At 43.1% G+C, this 22,895-nt stretch overlaps 1 protein-coding gene across 1 annotated transcript in view; it reads left to right on the top strand.

The window, feature by feature from the left end:
- LOC126267153 (follicle-stimulating hormone receptor-like) overlaps positions 1 to 21,086 on the top strand; it is a 1,045,286-nt gene extending 1,024,200 nt beyond the window's left edge. The window contains exons 15-16 of the mRNA XM_049972091.1: positions 4,960 to 5,242; positions 18,077 to 21,086. Coding sequence (XP_049828048.1) covers positions 4,960 to 5,242; positions 18,077 to 18,394 — 601 coding nt within the window. The 3' untranslated portion in view covers positions 18,395 to 21,086. The remainder of the gene's footprint in view (positions 1 to 4,959; positions 5,243 to 18,076) is intronic.
- The last annotated feature ends 1,809 nt before the right edge of the window (positions 21,087 to 22,895 follow it).

Here is a 22,895-nt window from a genome sequence, read left to right as displayed (position 1 = left end):
AGGTTGATTATAGACCCCGTAGTGGCCGACCGAGCACAAGACGTAATGCTGCTGAGACAGTTCAGGAAGAAATGGAGACTGTAGCGGATTCGTCTACGCAAGGGAAAGTCAGTGCTTGTGCAGTCACACGTCGCACTGACATTCCATACACTACTGTTTGGTTGGCACTTAGGTGTACACTCCGATGCTATCCGTACAAAATCCATCGACATCATGAACTGTTACCTGGCGATTTAGTGAAGCGGAGGGCATTTGCGGTGTGGGCGTTTCAAAAGATGGCGGAAGATGACTAGTGGTTGAGTAACGTGTTGTGGACCGACGAAGCTAATTTCACACTCCGGTGGTCTGTTAACGCCCACAACTGCAGAATGTGGGCTACCGAAAATCCTAGAACTGTCGTAGAAACTCCATTGCACGACGAGAAAGTCACGGTATTGGTTGGATTTACCACATCTACCATTATCGGGCCTTTTTTCTTAGAGGAAATGCGTGATTCTGGTTTTGTAATGATACCGTGACGGGTGAGAGGTACGCCTATATGTTACAGAATCGCATCAGCCCCAGACTGGCTGATAAACACCCGCAGGAACGTACGATGTTTATGCAGGATGGCTCTCCACCCCATATTGCTAGCCGCTCGAAAGATCTGTTGCGCGCGTCGTTCGGTAATGATCGTGTGCTCAGCCACCACTTTCGTCATGCTTGGCTTCCCAGGTCCCCGGACATCAGTCCGCGCGATTATTGGCTTTTGGGTTTCCTGAGGTCGCGAGTGTATCTTGATCGACCGAAATCTCTAGGGATGCTGAAAGACAACATCCGACGCTAATGCCTCACCGTAAGTACGGACATGCTTTACAGTGCTGTACACAACATTAATCCTCGACTACAGCTATTGTTGAGGAATGATGGTGGACATATTGAGAATTTCCTGTAAAGAACATGTTCTTTGTTTGTCTTACTTAGTTATGCTAATTATTGCTATTCTGATCAGTTGAAGAGCCACCTGTCGGACATTGTTTGAACTTTTGTATTTTTTCGGTTGTAATAAAAGCCCATGTCATTCTAAGCATGTGTATCAATTTGTACCTCTCTATCTGCGTTATTCCGTGATTTATTCAGTTTTCAAATTTATACTGACTCTTTGACCACCTGGTACCTTATAAGTCTTGCAAAGTTACACACGTCTACAAATGGAGCTCCTATACTAAACCGCCACATAACAATGAAACCTTTGGTATGTAATACATACCCTTTGATACAAAGCGAACATACAGTTTTGATATAGTTGTTGAGTAACATCAATAGCTTCATAGGTTTTACAATTCCACACAGCAAAATAAGATTACCTCTAAACATGAGCACCACTAACAGCTGAATGAACTGGCTGGTGTCCGTTCTCGCTTAGAGAACCAGTTAGTGCTAGGTGGCGTAAGCTCTGTGGCGCTGCCATCATGGCTGATACGTCACTACAGATAGAAATAATACTATGAATGCAGAATTTATACAGTTTTTCGGGAACAGTATATGTTTTTTCTCTCTTTTTCGAAGAATCAAAGCCAATTTGAATAAAACGCACCATGAGAAGGGAGGCAACATTGAAGTGACATGCTTTTTCATTAATCATATTTATGCAAAGCTTCAGACCAAAACCTGTCACATGAGGAAAATACACAGAATGAACCATAAAACGTACAAATGTGGCGCTGGCGTCATGGCTGATGCGTCATTACAAATAGAGGTAATATTATCAATTACAAAATTTATACGTTTCTTATGTGAACAGTAATTTTTAAATATTTTTTTTCATACGAGTTAATGTCAACGTGAATTAATTTCAGCATGACAACAGAGACAACTTTAACGTGACTCGCTTTTTCATTAAGCACATTAACGTAAAGCATCAGATTAAAACCTGTGTCATCATGTAAAAAAATACAGAATGCACCAAAAGCATAGAGATGTGTTTCTGCCGTCATGGCTGATATGTCAAGACAAATAGCAATAATATTATCTATCAATTACAAACTTTGTAAAAATTTTCATGAGCAGTAAATATTTTTATTTTATTTGCAAGAGTTAAGGCCTGCTAGGATTAATGGCACCATGAGGACAGAGACAACTTTCAAGTGACATTCTTTTTCATTAAGAAAATTTATGCAGAATATCAAACTAAAACCCGTATTATGAAGTAAAAAGCAAAAAAAGCAAAATGAACCATAGAACGTACAGATGAACACAAAGTAACCGAAAGATAAATGAGAATGCCGGGTTTTATACTTAGTTTTAATCTTCAGTTGTTCACCAACAACTCGTCCAAAATGCTTAAGTACCACTATCTACTGCTGGTAACCTGTTCGTTAATTATTAAATCTCAGTTTGGACGGCGGTTAGTGTAAATTTGAATATTGTTCAAGAATATCCAGTGTTCTAACTTTTTCTTCCGAATGCTAAATAGTTAGGCTATTTTCTATTGACTGCAAACAGTGATTTAGTTCTCCAAGGTGATAACCAAGGACACTGTCGTTGCTGGTATATTTGTGCTCCCTAAACCTTGTCTCAAACTATGTACCCGTTTGGCCAATATCAAAGCTATTACATTTTAATTACTTCTGGATTTCTTCTACGGTAAAGCCATTTCCTACCTCAACTTGAACTACTGTGTCAATTTCCCTATGACTTGTATCACTATCTATACCAAGTTTTACAGTTCGATAAAACATTGAAGTATGCTCGTTTACATTCTCTCGTGCCAATAATGCTCCCTCTTTCAAACTGACTGATCTTACGGTACAGTTCACGCATACGTCTGCGAGGCATTCTGCACGTCTTCTCAAGTCACACCGATTCATTACTTTCGGTTTATAGCGACAACGAGAGCCGCAGGCATATTTTTTCGGTAGGCGGTGTTGCACCACAATATCGACGTTGTCCTTGAATGTCTCGAATGCTAATCATTTCTGCAGCACATACTAATGTGCATGTCCTGTGAGTATGAACGACATATTTCTACTCGTTCAAATTGTTCTGTTTTTCTTGCCAATGACCTTCGAAGGACTGAGCTGTCTTGACCGACCCAGGTCGAACGAGTGTTTTGTAAGCCACCTCCTTTGCTGACGGACTACATTTACTAAGGACTGTTCCAATGACTCTCAAATCGGCACCCGCAATTAATTTTATGTGATCATTCCACTTCAAACCGTTCTGTACGGATACTCCCAGATATTTTACAGAAGTAACTGTTACTAGTGTTTGTTCTGCTATCATATAATAATACAATAAAGAATCCTTCTTCCTATGTACTCGCAATACATTACATTTGTCTATGTTAAGGGTCAGTTGCCACTCCCTGCACCAAGTGCCTATCCGCTGCAGATCTTCCTGCATTTCACTACAATTTTCTAATGCTGCAACTTCTCTGTATACTTCAGCACCCCCCGCGAAAAGCCGCATGGAACTTCCGACACTGTCTACTAGGTCATTTATGTATATTGTCAAAAGCAATGGTTCCATAACACTCCCCTGTGGCACGCCAGAGGTTACTTTAACGTCTGTAGACGTCTCTCTGTTGAGAACAACATGCTATGTTCTGTTTGCTAAAAGCTTTTCAATCCAGCCACACAGCTGGACTGATATTCAGTAGGCTCTTACTTTGTTTATCAGGCGACAGTGCGGAACTGTATCGAACGCCTTCCGGAAGTCGAGGAAAATGGCATCTACCTGGGAGCCTGTATCTAATATTTTCTGGGTCTCATGAACAAATAAAGCGAGTTGGGTCTCACACGATCACTGTTTCCGGAACCCATGTTGATTACTACAGAGTAGTTTCTGGTTTTCCAGAAATGACATGATACGCGAGTAAAAGACATGTTTTAAAATCTTGCAACAGATCGATCACAGTGAAATAACGTATAGTTTTGCGCATCTGCTCGACGACCCTTGTTGAAAACTGGAACCACCTGTGCTCTTTTCCAATCATTTAGAACCTTACGTTCCTCTAGTATCTTTCGATTCACGCCTGTTAGAAGGGAGGCAAGTTCTTTCGCGTACTCTGTGTTGAATCGAACTGGTATCCCGTCAGGTCCCGTGGACTTTCCTCTGTTGAGTGATTTCAGTTGCTTTTCCATTCTTATCACAGTTATTTCGATCTCAGCCATTTTTTTCGTTCGTGCGAGGACTTAGAGAAGAAACTGCAGTGCGGTTTTCCTCTGTGAAACAGCTGTGGAAAAAGGTGTTTAGTATGTCAGCTTTACGCTTGTCATACTCTGTTTCAGTGCCATTATCATCTCAGAGTGTCTGGATATGCTGTTTAGATCAACTAAATGATTTAACTTAAGACCAGAACTTCCAAAGATGTTTCTGTCAAGTCGGTACATAGAATTTTACTTTCTCCTACTTCTCTACTGACAACTCGACACCGAGCGAGGTGGCGCAGTGGTTAGCACATTGGACTCGCATTCGGGAGGACGACGGTTCAATCCCGCGTCTGGCCATCCTGATTTAGGTTTTCCGTGGTTTCCCTAAATCGTTCCAGGCAAATGCCGGGATGGTTCCTGTGAAAGGGCACGGCCGACTTCCTTCTCCGTCTTTCCCTAGTCAAATGAGACCGATGACCTCGCTGTTTGGTCTCTAACCCCAAACAACCCAACCCCAACAACCCGACACTCCCCGGCTCCTTTTGTACTGGAAGGTCCTCCTGCAGTGGCACAATTCTCCTCAAGTTCCAGGACGTACGTATGTAATTTAGAATGGATCACTAGATGCCACGTTACTAGCGTAACTGAATAAGTGTTCACCTCCATGACCGTCACAGGCCTACAGCGCAACTTTATGTCGCAACTTAAGTAGGATACTTTTGAGCAGATAATGCGTGTCGCAACACATTATTTTCTGGGCTTTGATTCTGTATGCTTCGGGCAGTGTCGCAAGTGCGAGATACAGTGCAGCTGTTGCTCCCCGCAGCCTGTGCCTGCCGCTGGAGTCCCGGACGGCGGTGGACAGCGCCTACCTGCTGTCGCTGCTGACGTTCAGCGTGCTGGCCTTCTGCGCAGTGAGCGCGTGCTACGCGCGCATGTACTGCGTGGTGCGCGGCGACGGCCAGGGCGCCGTGGCGCGCTCCGACGCCACCGTCGCCAAGCGCATGGCGCTGCTCGTCTTCACCGACTTCGCCTGCTGGGCGCCCATCGCCTTCTTCGGCCTCACCGCTCTAGCGGGCTCGCCGCTCATCGACGTCCCGCGCACCAAGGTGAGTCGCGTGGTCGTGAAGCACACTCCCCTGTAGCTCTGTCGTAGCACACGAGCACTGCGTTTGTGCACTGGTCCCTTGCTAATGCACAAAATGTTGCTCAACGTCTAGAAGAGCTCACTTGTCGCTTTCGACTGATTTAGATTCTGTATAAATGACACCACGCGTCATGTGACACTCTTAAGGGGGGGAGGACGTCAAACGGACCGTTTTGGAGCAGGAGAGGCATCACAGGACATTTTAATTTCCAGTGTCTATACTTTTACAAACAAACCCATAAATCTGTGTCAGCATCACCAGGAAGGATTCAGTATTAACACTCATTGCAGTGGAAGTTCGAAAACATAACAAAATAAATCTTTTTTACGTGTGAAGTTTCATCATTTTATCACTTACTAATGGCTGCATTTCTTGCTATAGATACACTTTTCTTCATAAGTTAGAGAGATTCTTTGATGAATTTTGCACAGCATACATACCATACTTACAGGTATATTAAACTCTAGAATTTATTTAATTTATGAAAAAACGAATGAACTGTTGTATTTTAAACTTCATGTATAGAAAAAACTAAAATGTTTTACTTAATTACCTCAATTTTTATCACAGTTTTTAATAGATTTGGAAAATTCTAGAGTTTCATACACCTTTAAGTATGGTTTGTATTCTGTGCAAAATTCATCGAATCATCTCTCTTACTTATGAAGAGAGGTGTACCTATAGCAACAAATGCTGCCATTAGTAATTGAAAAACAAATGATGAAATTTCACATGTAAAAAAAATTACTTCGTTATGTTTTCGAACTTCCACTGCTGTGAGTGTGAATTCTGAATCCTTTCTGGTCATGCTGACAAAGTTTTACGAATTTATCTGTAAAAGTATAGGTAGTGGAAATTAAAATGTCCTGTGGTGCCTCTCCTGCTCCAAGTCGGCCCGTTTGACGTCCTACACCCCTTAACACTAACGTCACTCAGAACGGCGAAATAGTGTGCATTTGGCAGTTGTCTATTGTAAACAGCTCAGTAAAACGGGTCGACGTCTTGAGAGCAGCGTTTCATCTCATATTACGCACAAAAGTGATAACGATTTTGCCCTTGTGCTGCCTTTGAACTTGGATACCTGAAGGTGGAAAAAACTCCAAAACACGTCATACATGCAGAATGAGATTTTCACTCCGCAGCGGAGTGTGCGCTGATATGAAACTTCCTGGCAGATTAAAACTGTGTGCCCGACTGAGACTCGAACTCGGGACCTTTGCCTTTCACAGGCAAGTCCTCTACCAACTTTTTCTTTAATCTCATTTTGTTCGCTTTTGTTCGTTGCATCTGCTCGGGGCGGACGTTGTATGACATCCGTTGAAGTTCGTTTTTGATCGATTAACTCAGTTTTTTTTTTTATTACAGAGGGCTGCTAACCCTCTGACCGAACACGCTGAGCTACCGTGCCGGCTGTACCAACTGACCTACCGAAGCACCATTCACGCCCGGTCCTCACAGCTTTACTTCTGCCAGTATTTAAGCCATGTCTCCGCAAGTGCTAGTTCTGTAAGGTTCACAGGAGAGCTTCTGTAAAGTTTGGAAGGTAGGAAACGAGATACTGGCAAAAGTAAAGCTGTGAGGACCGGGCGTGAGTCGTGCTTCGGTAGCTCAGTTGCGGTAGAGTACTTGCCCGCGAAATCCAAAGGTCCCGAGTTCGAGTCTCAGTCGGGCACACAGTTTTAATCTGCCAGGAAGTTTCACGTCATTCATAGTTTATCGTGCCGCGCGGGATTAGCCGAGTGGTCTCAGGCGCTGCAGTCATGGACTGTGAGGCTGGTCCCGGCGGAGGTTCGAGTCCTCCCTTGGACATGGGTGTGTGTGTTTGTCCTTAGGATATTTTTGTTAAGTAGTGTGTAAATTTAGAGACTGATGACCTTAGCAGTTAAGTCCCACAAGATTTCACACACCTACCCACCCACACACCCGCACACACACACACACACACACACACACACACACACACACACACACACACGTACTTTATCGTCAATAAAATCATTCTGCACCTGATGTGAATTTTAAAGTTTCGCCGACGAACTGACTGTTCAAACAAATTTAGGGCTTGCAGCCGGTCGTCGATCAATACCTCGCATGATATTTCAACTGAGCACCTGGCAGTCACCTTCAGGTGAGCCGTCGCAGACTGTGCGAAAACGTTTTTATTTTTTATTTTTTTATTATCTGTGTTGTCATTTTGATACCTTACAAATACGGTAGGCTGTCAGCGGCCTATTTATGCCCCTCTTCGGCCACAGAAAAGACATACAGCACAACAGTAATACAGAAAAACAAACATACATTGAGGGCGAAAACAGGAGACAAACATAAAAGAAAGAAAGTCATTCACTGACGCACTGCACACAACGGAGAAGACAGTATGTGACACGCGAACAGAGGAGCTCTGACGAAGAGACACTTCTGAACTGACGGGACGATGAACACGAGCACTGCGGTGATGATCTCCAGAGCACGAAGACGCACTGTTCACACAAAACAGCTGGGGACCTGCCAGAGGGAAGAGGTGAAGATAGGAGGGAGATGGGGAGGGGGTTGATGCCAGTGGGAGAGGAGAAGGAAGGGGGAGAGGTTAGGGGGGTTCTGGAAGCCCAGGGAGGAGGGGGAGGGAGGGATGAAGGGAGGAGGGAGAGAAGGGAAAGAGGGTACCCTGGAGGAAAAACACAGGGGGAGGAAGGGGAGGATCAAAACTGGTAGGGGGGGGGGGTAAATGGAGGGGATGAGGGCACCATTAGGGAGGGGGAGTAGGTGGAAGCCACCGTGGGCACGGGTATGGAGTGTGGAGAGATGGATAGCTGGAGGGATGTGAAGGTGCAGCAGCAGATGGGGAAGGGAGCGAAAGCGAACTCCGTTCCTCCATATACAGAGTGCTGTAACTATTCTGTGCATGCGTCAAAAACTTTGTTTTGAACGACGACTGGCTGCAAGCTCGAAATTTTTTTGAACATTCTTCACCTCACCTATTGCATGACTTTTTATGTGAGCTAGCCAGCTTAACTACAGTCGCTAGCCTCCTACGTGACTGTACGTCACACTATTGATACTCATTGACACTTGACAACTGTAACTTGTCGCCATCAGACTCAGGATGTAATATAATCGTATATCAACGATAAGTTACTGCTCATTACAGTAGTACAAGGTAATTACATCTTTGAATCTTGGATCTACACTCCTGGAAATTGCAATAAGAACACCGTGAATTCATTGTCACAGGAAGAGGAAACTTTATTGACACATTCCTGGGGTCAGATACATCACATGATCACACTGACAGAACCACAGGCACATAGACACAGGCAACAAAGCAGGCACAATGTCGGCACTAGTACAGTGTATATCCACCTTTCGCAGCAATGCAGGCTGCTATTCTCCCATGGAGACGATCGTAGAGATGCTGGATGTAGTCCTGTGGAACGGCTTGCCATGCCATTTCCACCTGGCGCCTCAGTTGGACCAGTGTTCGTGCTGGACGTGCAGACCGCGTGAGACGACGCTTCATCCAGTCCCAAACATGATCAATGGGGGACAGATCCGGAGATCTTGCTGGCCAGGGTAGTTGACTTACACCTTCTAGAGCACGTTGGGTGGCACGGGATACACGCGGACGTGCATTGTCCTGTTGGAACAGCAAGTTCCCTTGCCGGTCTAGGAATGGTAGAACGATGGGTTCGATGACGGTTTGGATGTACCGTGCACTATTCAGTGTCCCCTCGACGATCACCAGAGGTGTACGGCCAGTGTATGAGATCGCTCCCGACACCATGATGCCGGGTGTTGGCCCTGTGTGCCTCGGTCGTATGCAGTCCTGATTGTGGCGCTCACCTGTACGGCGCCAAACAGGCATACGACCATCATTGGCACCAAGGCAGAAGCGACTCTCATCGCTGAAGACGACACGTCTCCATTCGTCCCTCCATTCACGCCTGTCGCGACACCACTAGAGGCGGGCTGCACGATGTTGGGGTGTGAGCGGAAGACGGCCTAACGGTGTGCGGGACCGTAGCCCAGCTTCATGGAGACGGTTGCGAATGGTCCTCGCTGATACCCAGGAGCTACAGAGTCCCTTATTTGCTGGGAAGTGGCGGTGCGGTCCCCTACGGCACTGCGTAGGACCCTACGGTCTTGGCGTGCATCCGTGCATCGCTGCGGTCCGGTCCCAGGTCGACGGGCACGTGCACCTTCCGCCGACTACTGGCGACAACATCGATGTACTGTGGAGACCTCACGCCCCACGTGTTGAGCAATTCGGCGGTACGTCCACCCGGCCTCCTGCATGCCCACTATACGCCCTCGCTCAAAGTCCGTCAACTGCACATACGGTTCACGTCCACGCTGTCGCGGCATGCTACCAGTGTTAAAGACTGCGATGGAGCTCCGTATGCTACGGAAAACTGGCTGACACTGACGGCGGCGGTGCACAAATGCTGCGCAGCTAGCGCCATTCGACAGCCAACACCGCGGTTCCTGGTGTGTCCGCTGTGCCGTGCGTGTGATCATTGCTTGTACAGCCCTCTCGCAGTGTCCGGAGCAAATATGGTGGGTCTGACACACCGGTCTCAATGTGTTCTTTTTTCCATTTCCAGGAGTGTATTTTCGACTTGAACCACTTCATGAGTACAACACAACCGAGTATCAACCAGACCTCATCAGCCTAACTAAACAATTAATCAACTGAAGTTTTATTGTTACACTTGCTGTAGATGTGCTGTCAATGAGTTGTATTGTCCCAAGTTTCACCACACACATTCTAAATGATCGATGGCTACTTCCAAACGTTTGCCTCTATGAAAGTCCTGCCGTGCAGAAAGTGAAGCTGTGACGTGACGAAATTTTCCTCGCTCTCTTGCAATGTCCAAAACAGTTCTGGGGAGGTCTCTTAAACTTCGCAATTAGTAGATGGCTATTCGCGAGCTTCGGTCGTTCGAGATCAGCGAGAGGTTGTGGTCCCATATGCCACTAGTTCCCTTGTCTCAGAGATGCATGGGAGAAGTTGATTTAAGCACCAAATTTTCTTTGGCTGAAACTCTCTCTGGTTGTTTCTGCTCACTCTACGCCATCCGAAAACTTTAAAACTTTATTATGGAAAGAAAGGCGACATATTCCAATTTTGCTGTAATAATTTTGTTTGTTTACAACTAGTTTCATCCTTCTGGGCTATTCTGAAGTGATAGGTTCTCAAATGATTTTGTGGTTCGGCATAAAATAGGATTGAGAATTCTTACTCATTAAATGCAATTAATTATCGATTTTGGACCCATAATACTGTTTAGCATTTTCCGACTTATCCTTGCCCACAAACACATCATCTGTTAATTCAAAATTTTATTGCGTGTGAAATACTGAGCTAAAATGTGATTGTTCGCAATGGGTTCGAAATTATTAATCCATCTTGTTTGCAATGCTGACTCTTGTGTTGCGCTACCTTCACTCTATTTTCTCGTTCTCTTATGTCCTAGTAAATAGAAAAATATTTTGGGAAATCTGATGTCAGATGTGACTTTCAGGTTAACAACACCCTAAAACTGCGAGTAAAACTAACTGAAAAGGACTTATGGCAAATTTGATGGCCGGAGTATACAGGATTGATTGTAGTACCTGTAACAATTATTTTATCGGTCAGGCGGGCCGCTCCTTTAACTTAAAGTTTAGAGAACATCTACAGCCATGGAACAGAACAGCTTAGGGACAGCATTTATCTGAAGCTGGTCAGTCTACAGGGAATGTTGAGAACAGTGTGCGTATTCTCCACAGAATGGAAAGAGGCTGGGTTTTCATTTGTTAGAGGAGCTTGAAGTTTATAGAGTAAAAGAACCCAGAGCTTCTTATCTGGCAGAGCAATTCCGTGCCCAATACCGATTTTGCCTTATCTGACATTGTTAAATCTGACATTTATTTTTTTCCTTTATTGGACTTCGATTCCCCCGAAAGGGGGCGGGCTGGAAGCAGCTTAGTACGCCGGTCTTCAGCCTGCAGAATTTTTAAAACATGAGAAGATAAGAAGCAATAAAAACGGTCGATAAAATGGTGACGTAAAATGTAAAACGGCGGAAAATTGTGGAAAGATAAAGCATAAAACTAATGGTAGGCAATGATAATAAAATACACAGGAAGCAGATGGGGGAAAGTAGACAGACAATTATATATATATATATATATATATATATATATATATATATATATATATATATATATATATATATATTGCGAAGAAAATCCAGATTGTCACCAAGTTTTTTTTAATTGTCTGTCTTTTCTGAAGTGTTGCGAATGATGTCATGATGTCCATTTGCAGCACTTCAGAAAAGACACACAACAGTTAACAATCACTAGGAACACGGAACTAAAAGGTCTGCATGAAGATGACACTCCACAGGCAAGGGCAGATCGAAGAGGGAACCTGGACAGAGGATGGAGAGCAAAAAGGGGGGATGAGAAGAAAAAACAAAAGGCGGGTGGGGGGGGGGAGACGAAGGAAGAAGACTCTGAATGGGGGAACATGGTAGACACGAGAGGGAATGGGGAAAGGCAGAGGAAGGAAATCGCAAAAGGATTCGGGGAAGAGAAGGGAGGCAGTGAGAGGGTAGGTGGGGAGAAAAACTGGATAGCAGGGGGATGGGGAGGGGGAAGTGGGAGCCCAAGAAAGCGACTAAGGAAAGGTGGATGGTGAGGATCAGTGTTGGTTGGAGGGATAAATGGAGGGAGAAAGGGCATCATCCGAGAGGGGGAGTTGACAGAAGCCACCTTGGGAAAGGAGATGAAGGGTGTAGAGGTGGAGGGTAGGGGGACACAACAGTGAAGGCGTGGCAGAGGGCAGGGGTTGGAGAGGAGAGGAGCAACCAGGGGAGGAAGGGGATAAAGGCGGCAGGAGGGGTAGAGTATGCAGATATGTTCGAGGAATATGAGCAGATGAGGGAAAGGAATGAGGTCATAGAGGATCCACGTGGGGGACGGGAGGTGTATACAGAAAGCGAGGTAGTGTACTTCATAAAGGAGATATTATTGTTCATGCACTGGTACGGAGTTTTATCATTCTTTTATTGCAACGGCGTGCCGCAGGGTACCAGGGGCCCTCTGGCGGTCACGTTTCCTCTAACTACTTCTCGCCTATTAGGCAGTCTGGCGTTAGTGAGGGCGCTCATGATGTGCGGCAGTCTGTTTTCTTTCATTGCGGGATATTTAGCTATTTGTTTTATAGTTTTTATACTATTCTGTGCACTCTTAAAGCTGTTTGTTATTCATGTCATTATCTATAATATTCGCACTTGAGCGTATGTCAATTACTGTATCTTAACTTTTCCGCTTTTCAACAGTCTAACTTTTGTCGTGTTTTACTTCATCGCTTTGTATTACTGTAATGTCTTTTACACCTTACACGCCCCTTACAGACTTTACCGAATATATCCCCCTTTATTTTACGTTGTTCAATTATCACTGAAGAAAAAGTGTACGTTTACAGTAGTGACATCTGGTGAACTTGCCACACACACATTTTGTGGCTACCGTACGGCAGATTGTTTTGAACCATCCTGGCATTTGCCTGGACCGATTTAGGGAAGTCACGGAAAACCTAAATCAGGATGGCCGGACGCGGGATTGAACCGTCGTCCTTCCGAATTCGTTGTTTTTGTGAGATAATTTAGTAAATTAATCAGTAAAGAGTGTATATCAGGTAGAGGCATATTAACGGTATCCAAGACATTATCGCTCTGCCTGTTATCTACTGACAGCTTTCACAGTGATTTCACGTAGTTTGTCTTCATCTTGTTGTAATCTTACCAACACATTTACCATTCCCTACATCTTTTACAATCTCTTTTACGTAAAAAAAATTCTGTAGAACACTTTACATACTTTCAGAGGTTTCCTCTCCATCATCTAACATAAATATGATCTCTAGCCGATAATCTCTTATTATCATTCATCAATTTAGGTTTATCTCATAAGACCCACATTTTGTCATAGAAAGCTGTTCACTCCAATCGATAATTCTTCTGATCTACGTTTCCTTTCTCCTGAATATTTATGTCATCATTGTACCCCTATGTTGATTCTCTTACACATTTCATAGTGTTCTGAAATTCCTTAACATTTCCTTCATTAATCTTGGTCGTGCTAAGCATCACAACTGACACATCTCTTAATGACTTATGAAAACCACCTCATCTGTATTACTACACATTTATTTGGTTATCGCCGGTTTCGTTCGTAGAACATCTCCAAATTGACGATCTGTGATAAAGCCATGACGCAAATGGTCTGGTTGACGTATGTGACGTTACAGACCAAACACAAAAAACAGTGCCGTCTGCCGGAAGAATGGCGAGCAGGCACGGCATACTGCGTACAACGAATTCTACTGCATACACTTAAATTACTTTAAAAGTTTTACTTTATGCACTATGAAACGCCTTTCTCCCGCCAGGTGGTCGGAAAATGTGTATGCTAATTGTTTTTGGATTTGGTCTTTAACATAACATACGACTTCTAGATCATTTGTGTCATGACTTTAGCACAGCTTGGCCACCTGCAAATGTTCCACGAATCAAACCGGTCGTAACGCAATAAATGTACAATAACACAGGTGAGGTCGTTTTGCACTAATCATTAACTTCCTTGCGTATTGGTAGTGTTAACCGTTGAATATGCTGTTTGAAGGCCTCTTGCGCATGTTGCCGGATTGATTTATCCTTGTAGAACGAATTTTGACGGTGTAACGTGCCATCATCATCGCGTTACTCTTGCTGGCTGTCATCTTGGTCCTGTGAGTGCGATGGATACACCAGCCGCCTTTGTGTATGGACTGCGCGGTCTGCTGGCCGCTGTCGTGGGAGTAACTGGCGCTCGGGAGTCGATGTACAGTCCTTTGTCTGCACCCCGCCTTCTTGTGCTCGTTGTTCAATTTCCGTAGCGTTTGGAAAATTTTCAGTGCCGGAAACTACGCTTCACAAAGTTGAAATCCATTGTCCTTCTCGACTAGTTTGTCATGTAGACGGATTTCTATAGCCTCCGTATGCTCAGTCCCGATAATGGGATGTGTTGTGCAGAATTTTCGTGTCCTTGTGTTTCATCTTGTGGTTTGTTTCAAGGTTTCAAGGTTTCAAGGGTTAAGGAAATGCTGACTTTGTAGGCTGCTGGAGATGGGTGTGGCTCTTCTGTTTCGCACACCTATCCTCAATTGCGCTAATCGTTTATGCGGCAATGCATTCCCACGCACCCATAGTACTTTATACATTCCAGATTTCCAGAGTCCTAGGTCATCTTTTACTACCCTAAATGGAATTTAGTCTTTCACGGTGGACGATACATATGTTTTATATTTTGTCGTCGTAAAATTCTACCGAGTTTTCCAGATACGTTCCCCGCGTCTGGAATACAGGTTACCTTTTTCGGTTGGTCTTCATCAAGTGATGACTGTGGTGTGGTCTTTTCCTTGAAATCGCGTCGAATTTGGCGCTCGTTAAAGGCTGAGGTGGTCAAGTTCCGGTTTTAGTATTTCTTCGTCAGAGGTCACACTTGCTGTTTGGACTGGTGTGTTTAGCACTCCTTCCTTTTGTGACGAGTGACAACAACTGGAGGTAGCCGGCCGGGGTGGCCGAGCGGTTCTAGGAGCTACAGTCTGGAACCACGCGACCGCTACGGTCGCAGGTTCGAATCCTGCCCCGGGCATGGATGTGTGTGATGTCCTTAGGTTAGTTAGGTTTAAGTAGTTCTAAGTTCTAGGGGACTGATGACTTAAGAAGTTGAGTCCCATAGTGCTCAGAGCCATTTGAACGAAATGGAGGTATGAAGCTACTAATCAGTGTGGGTCTTCTTCCGATAGACGCTGTGTCCCGATGTCTCGTCCGGTTTTCTCCCTGGCAGAACATCCAAGAACGGTAGCTGATCATCTTGCTCCACCTTCATGGGGATAGACTGCATGTGTTGCAAGAAAACTTGATGCTCATCTATCTCGCGAAACCAAATGAGGAACGCGTCGTCAACATTTCTGTAAATAACACTCTGTTTTAATGGTGCTGAATGTAGTACCTTTTCCTCAATGCCTTCCTAATATACTGGCAAACACAGTTGACAGAGGACTACCCCTACCTACACCATCTGTTTGTTTGTAGTAATGTCAGTCAAAAAGAAAATATTTAGTCGTGAGCACGTAATTGAAAAGTTTGTTGAATGAGAGCCCAAATTTCTTTCCGATAAGTTCCAGCGGCTCCTTGAGTGGAGCTTTTGTGAAAAGCGAAACAAACGTTGAAAGTTTCCATGAGATCTGAGCTGGCCAATCTATGTTCCCATAGACGTTCCACGAACTGAGCAGAGCTCTTGACCTGTTACTCACAATTTTCCAAACAACGAAACTCAAAATTATCGTCAACTGTTTCGCGAGTTAGTTTGTTGGCGCTCCCATTGTGTACACTGTTGTGCTGTGACATGTGCAGCTATAGAAGCCAATAGAGCTTAGGTGGTGCGGCAGATCGTGGGCGAAGTTTCGTGGTTGCCTCTATTGTAAAAGTATTTCGATGAAGTTCAGTCGTCTTTAGCTACCTTCGGTTGGCAGGATCTGACATCATCTTGTAAACCACCTCGTTTACGAGTTTGTGTAGTCTACGATTTCTATTAAAACGTTTATGTTGCCCTTATCCGTTCGGAGGACGACAATGTCTGGATCGTCATGCAGAGAACTGTCTGGGGATGTTACGACTCTGGGGCGCAGTCGTGGCGAGAGTGCGGCACGTTTCCTGCCATAATGCCTCAGCTGTATCGGGTTCTAAAGTGGAGGAAATTTGTCCCACTCCGCTGATGATTTCTGTGACAGGTAGTGCTCTTGGTGTTGGGGCAATATTTAAGCCTTTGCCGGCCGCTGTGGCCGAGCGGTACTAGGCGCTTCAGTCCGGAACCGCGCAACCGCTACGGACGTAGGTTCGAATCCTGCCTCGGGCGTGGATGTGTTTGATGTCCTTAGGTTAGTTAGGTTTAAGTAGTACTACGCTCTAGGGGACTAACGACCTCAGATGTTTAGTCCCATAGTGTTCAGAGCTATTTGAACCATTTGTTTAAGCCTTTCTCAAGAACAGACAACACAGCCTCGTCGATCGTTTTCCCTCTAAAATTCATGGCGATTCGTCTCGCCCCTTCTTTTGGCTCTTTTGCTGCTAGTCGCTTGAATTTTGAAGAATGTTTCTTAGATGAATTTCGCTGTGCCCGGTCTGCTTGCGTTAATATCCTAAAGTCCCACAAATATGTATACTGCACGATTCTACCATCTGGCAGACTCTGATGACGCTGTCTCACACGAGTATGCAAGATCTCACACCCCTTTACAGTAATCACTCAACGTCCGATGCTGTTAGCGCACTTTATACAACAAATTACAAAGCAGTCATTGAAAGATTACATGTATACTGTGCTTACACTAAGCAATCACTATACTGCTTACTGCTATTGACGCTTCTGCCAGCTAAATTATTATCTGTAGTACTGGAATGAAAGCTACTGCGTGGAGGAATGCTACTGTTTCCTCAGCCACTAAATATACCTGTTGTTAATCTGCTGTTGGTAGTTTAATATCTATTTGATTGCAATAGTATTTTTCAAACAACATTATTACCTAAATCTGTAAATATAAATTCCTGTTAATATTATGTTACTACCAGTTATGCAGATTATTTGTTAATCTTTGGATCTAGGTATTCAGATAATTTGTACAAATATATGATTTTAATAGTGTTAAATTGGTAAGGTTTGCCAGTATCTTGCTGTAGGGTGGATAGCTGAATATCTTTCCACCAGATTATATGTCCGACTGTACCTATACAAGGAACCAAAGTTTACATAAAAATTATTTTCCTGTCTTCTATTGCGAAAGTGGAATTCACATTTCAGGTGAAGTTGATTTCCCTCGTCAGCAACCAAAATCATTAGGAAGAACTGTAGTGGGAGTTGAGTGGAAGAATTTCAAGATCCTGTGGAAGCCTTCTGCATGACCGATGGTTAGCTGCTTTCCACAATATTTTCAATGCCGGCTTCTGCTAAAGCAGCGCTCCATACACTTTAGGTCAATATCCTACAACATAACTGCATAAAACAAGAGACATAAAAATGTACGAAATGAGTCAATACTCTTATGTTTGGGTCATAAGGTTAGGAGATGTTTAAGGGCAGAACATGTCGAAATGAATGTCTTTATTGGTTAATTTGTTGACCATTCTATATTAACATGTTATTCAAATGGACTCCAAGGAATTTTGCACGGTTCGTTTCATTCACTGTATGACCATCAGCTCCACTTCTGGAACTTAAATGTCCTAATAACTTGTTTGAATCGCATTATATAGTTTTTTGTGACATTGATATTTAAATGTCTGTTAGTTGTGAACCACTTTAGGTATCATCTGAGTGTGGTATCAGCAGTTATCAGTTAGATTGCACCTCTGATAAGCGTCGAATAACCCTTCAAAGTCACTGGAAGGCAATTTATATATGTCAAGAACAGTAGTGGACCCAGTACTGAACCTTGTGGTCATGCTACATTCTATCAGTTTAATGTCTGTGTGACAATCTGCCTATGGGACCCAGTTTTTCTAGTGTTGCTACCTGCAGAAAGTAGCGACAGCTCTATAAGGACTGGTTTAAGTGGAAAATTGTACATAAATTCTGGAAACATGGAAAACTCAACTTCTAAATTTTACATGTATAAGAACTATGTAGCGATACATTGTCTCTATCCTGAGAACGGAAGCTGTTATTAGTTGGCGCTGTGGGTGACTAGCTGGGTATGGTGTGCAGGTGCTCCTGGTGTGCTTCTACCCACTGAACGCGTGCGCCAACCCCGTGCTGTATGCGCTGCTGTCACGGCAGTACCGGCGCGACCTGCTGCTGCTGCTCAGCCGACACGGCCTGTGCGCGCAGCGGGCCGCCCGCTACAAGGGCGCCGCGGCGCCCACGCTCACCTCAGACGGCCCGGGCAAGGGCCTGTACGTGCAACACCACCGCCACAACCAGCACTACCCCAACCACCTGCGGCTCGAGCTGCGATCGCCGCCAAACAGGCGCTCCGCCAGCGTCGACCAGCAGGCTGGAGAGAGCGCCAGCTCCTACCTGTAGGTGTTCTGGACAAGGGCCAGTACGTGCATCACCAGCAGCAACACCCCAGCCACATACGGTTAACGTTGCACTCCCCACCTACCAAGCCCACCATCACCGTCGAACTACAGGCTCGTGACGGCAAGAATTTCCTGTAGGTGACCTGGCGAGGACCTGCATGAGCTGCATCAAAGCCACAGCTACCTCCACCCCAACTTCCTGCAATTCGAAATACGTTCGCAACCCACCAGGCACTATGTCAGTACGGTGTGCTACTACCTGCAAGATAAAGCTATAGCTAAGCTTCGGGGTGGCATCAGTGGAACCAGGACAAGGCTGCCTTTCTGATCTACCTATCCAACCAGATACATTAAGATTCGCATGGTCAAGCCGTTGTCGCTCAACAAATGCTCAGAAACACATGTACACACAACCAAACTTCTCCCAGTGGGATACTGTATATACCTGGTATTGACACGTACCATCTACGGCCCACTCACTGACTTAGATGCCCAGAAATGGTATTGAACCCATGTAAGATGTACTCTTATCACATCAGTCTGCTCTGGGGCATTACTCACCACTCGGCAATGGCTGCCAATAGTGCCAGTTCCTGTGAGCAGCCAATGCATACAGACCTCAACCAGAACCTGCATCATGATTTACTGCATATCAAACACTGGACATTCATTTCGTCTACTTACTCCACTGTATACAGATGCACGTTTGAGATCGATTATCAGTGTTACTGTCCATCTGTTAAATGAAGATGAAAACTATATTTTCTGAAACATTTTCCCAAACACTGAAAATGTAACGTAATAATTTTGTGCTTCCAATAGGAGGCTGAATATCTTTGAAAAGGCATTGTGATGTTTTGAATGCTCCAGTAGTCGACTGATAATTATCAACAGTCATTACTACCAAACAACAAAACATCACTGCTAGGTCCTTCCTCATTTATCAATAGCCAAATTGGCACTGATAAAGACAATTAAGTATTAGTGCAGATCTTTGGCTTGTAATGCATCATCACATGGAGCTTACTACACTGTCAATATACATGCCATGTTAAAAAAGTATTCCTTGTTTTGAGATGAAAACCAAGAAAAGAAGTCCTGTAAACATGGGCTCTACAATGCATACCTATGAGGTTCCTCGTCAGTACTATGAAACACATCTCTTCTATTGAACAGGTGCTCGTAGCTCTTAAGCTATGCACTTTAGAGCCTACATGTACTGCAATTATTTTTGTTTTGGTGGGCACTATCATCTCTCAAAATATGGAACACTTTTTTTTTAACACCATGTGTATCACTGATCCGTCATCTTCCTTTTTCCTTGTTTCGTTACAATTGGTGTAGAAAAGATTATGTGTAAGCTTCCTAGCATTAGCTATCTACTTCGTATTTCTTACTGTGACTGTTTCCAATACCTAAGAAGTAATAATAAAACGCAGATAGAACCTCATTCGTGTGTTGCGACACTTACACATTGAGTAAAAGGGCCTTTTGCTAATACTCCGTTCACCCTTCCTGTCATTTGATTTTCTTGAATTATCCAGACTGATTTCACAAGTTTTTGCGTGAGGAACTAACATCTATCGAAGAACAGTCCATAAATTAACTGAACAGTGAACCGCTCGTGTTAACAAATGAGTGAACTTCATGGATAAGACGACATGAAGAAAATTCTTGAAAAACTGTTTTGGACGTTTACATTAATATATAACTTAGAAGTGCTTCTGTACCTACATATTTTCTCATTATCATTGTAGCTAATTGGCTACTTCGTGTTGCTGTGTCTGTAATCCACGATTTACAATACCTTTGTGTGTAAATCAAGTTTCTGGGGAAAAGTAAACGCAATGTCAATAGTAGATAGAAAATTACATCGCTTTAAAATCATCTTCAAATTCGAATCCATTATAGTATATATTTTCACTTGGTACTGCTAACCTTCAAACGATTTTGATACAAATGAATATTAATACTTAATATATGTTTACTTATGACAACACAATGAGTAACTATATTGATGTGTCCCCACAGTGACTCACTCACAAGGAGTCTTGATGGTTTTTGGCAGGTTGATTCTTTGTAGTGAAAAACCTTAGTAGAACCAGTGAAACTGAAGAAATATTTACCCAAAAAAATCCATTCATTTCATTTTATCTGATGAAATATATCTTGTTTTTTTGCGTTTTAAACGAGATCTGGAGCCTGTTTGCTTACATAAAGCGTTAAAATGTCTTGATTACTGTGTGAAGTACAGAGAAGAAAGGTTTACACACTATATTTTTGAGGACATTAAACATTGGGGATTTATACTTTGCTCAATAAATGTTACTCTCTAGTGAATTTGTGCATAAATTAATTTAATATGAGCTTCTTTGTTTTTAACTCAGTGTCGGTCTTCTCACTAACAGATATTTTTCTGAAAAGTGCTTTCTAAAATCTCACTTCAAATAAACGGGAAGCCTGTTAACATAAGAGATAATTCCTTCACAGACAATTGTAAATGTGCGAGTAATACTATTTGAAAATTGACAAACTTTTCTGACATTCACAAGCCGTGGAGTGAGATAAATAACTTATGAATAAGAGTGTCTAAATATTTTCAATGGATAGATTGGTGTAGTTTTAAGATTGCAGAAGTATTATGTAAGAATATGTTTGTACCTATTTTTCAATAAAGACTCAAATATAAACAATACTGTATGTTTATTGATTTCTGGTAGTTACCCCGATGCACATGGCGGTTATTATTACTGCTGCATCTCCTCAGCACAGACTTCAGTAAACACCACAAGCATCGGCAAGTTTTACTGACTCATGGTCTAACAGAATATCCCACAAGTAATTGACGTTGTTATGGTATGCACTAGACTGTACTTCTATTGGTCAGTGATAGTTTTGTGCCTTTGTTATACAATTTAACATGTAGGTTCAATCTTAATTTTGTACAAATTTCCATGAACATGACGGTTTTCAGCATTGTCATCAAAAAATCTTTGTCAGACAGGAAGTGCATACACAGCAGTTGCTGTTGAATGAAAATGAGTCATTATTTTAATGGAAAGCAAATAAGATTACTGGCAGCAGAAAGAACTTTGATGCATACCTTATAAAAATTTTGCGACAGACTCACAGTGTATCACTAAATGCAATATTGCACTTTACATACGTTAGTCTGAGTAGGACACATTTGTACAATTCAAGTGAAAGGAAAACAATCAGATACCCCCAGATGGCACGACTTCAAAAATAGAATATCGTGTATGTAAGAATCACACGTTACGTGACATTGTTGAATATTAATTTCATGGCTTTTAAGATATAAATATAAGACCTGTAGTTATATGTATGATGTAAACCAAATGTTAACACCATGTAGACGTTAACTGAGTTAATAGAGTGAAATAAAGTTCATCAGAAATATTACAGAAAGAACAGTGCAAGCCACATTAGCCCAAACAATAATTATCTGTGCTATATATCCATATAATTTTGATTGTTCGATTACAAATTGCAGATAATTAGATGTGAACAATGGAACAACAAAGGAATAGATGTATGATGGTACCAAACTAAATAGAACAAGTAAAACTAATACAAAATAAATGGGTGTGCTTGTATATGTCATCTGGCTTATGAGCCGTTCCACGCAATCCACCATGAATTCCTCCCCTGTACAAACCTCGACATCTCAGAGTTACACTTGCATGAACTCAATTATTTGTTGGATACAGTACAATTGTTCTCTCTCCATATATTAGATATCCCAAATATCATGAGTTGTTTATGTCTTAACACATGTCCGATCATTCTGTTCCGTTTCCTGTCAGTGTTTTCCATATGTTTCTCAGTTCAATGATTCTGTGGAGAAACTTCTCATATTTTCAGTATGCCTTCACTTTATTTCCTGTTTTCACGCAGTCTAAAATATACTTTCATACAATATTGCGCTCGAAACGTACATTTTCAGAAATGTCCTCCGCAAGTTAATACTGATGTTCTATATTATTAGCCTTTGTTTCGTCAGGAATGCTTCTTTGTCAATTGTAGTCTGCTTCCTGCGTCTTCCTTGTTTTGTCTGTCATGTGTTGTTTTGCCCCATCACTTTATCTACTTCTTGGTCACAAATTCGCTAATCTCATTTCCGTTATTTCTCACTGCTTTCGTCTTTCTTTGGATTTCTTTCAAGGTGTTTTCTCATTAGACCATTCAGCCGAACAGATCCTTCACTTCTACCTCAACTTTACTCAGATTGTCAATGCCACCAGTGAATCATATCACTGATGTTATTTCCCCCTGAAATTTACTCCCACTCCTGAGCCTTTCTCTTATTTCTGTCACTGTCACTTCGATGTACAGACTGAACAGTAGGCAGGAGAAACTGCATCCCTGTCTTATATCCTTTGTAATCTGCGCGCTTCCACCTTGGCCTTATAGTCTTAGTTTTAGATACTAGTTCTTGCACAAACTGTGCGTTACTGATAGTGATATTTTCATTTTCCTGC

This window comes from Schistocerca gregaria, chromosome 4 (genome assembly GCF_023897955.1).
Source record: "Schistocerca gregaria isolate iqSchGreg1 chromosome 4, iqSchGreg1.2, whole genome shotgun sequence".
NCBI lineage: Eukaryota > Metazoa > Arthropoda > Insecta > Orthoptera > Acrididae > Schistocerca > Schistocerca gregaria.
Note: the sequence above shows the minus strand (reverse complement) of the source record. Positions and strands in the feature narration are given on the sequence as shown.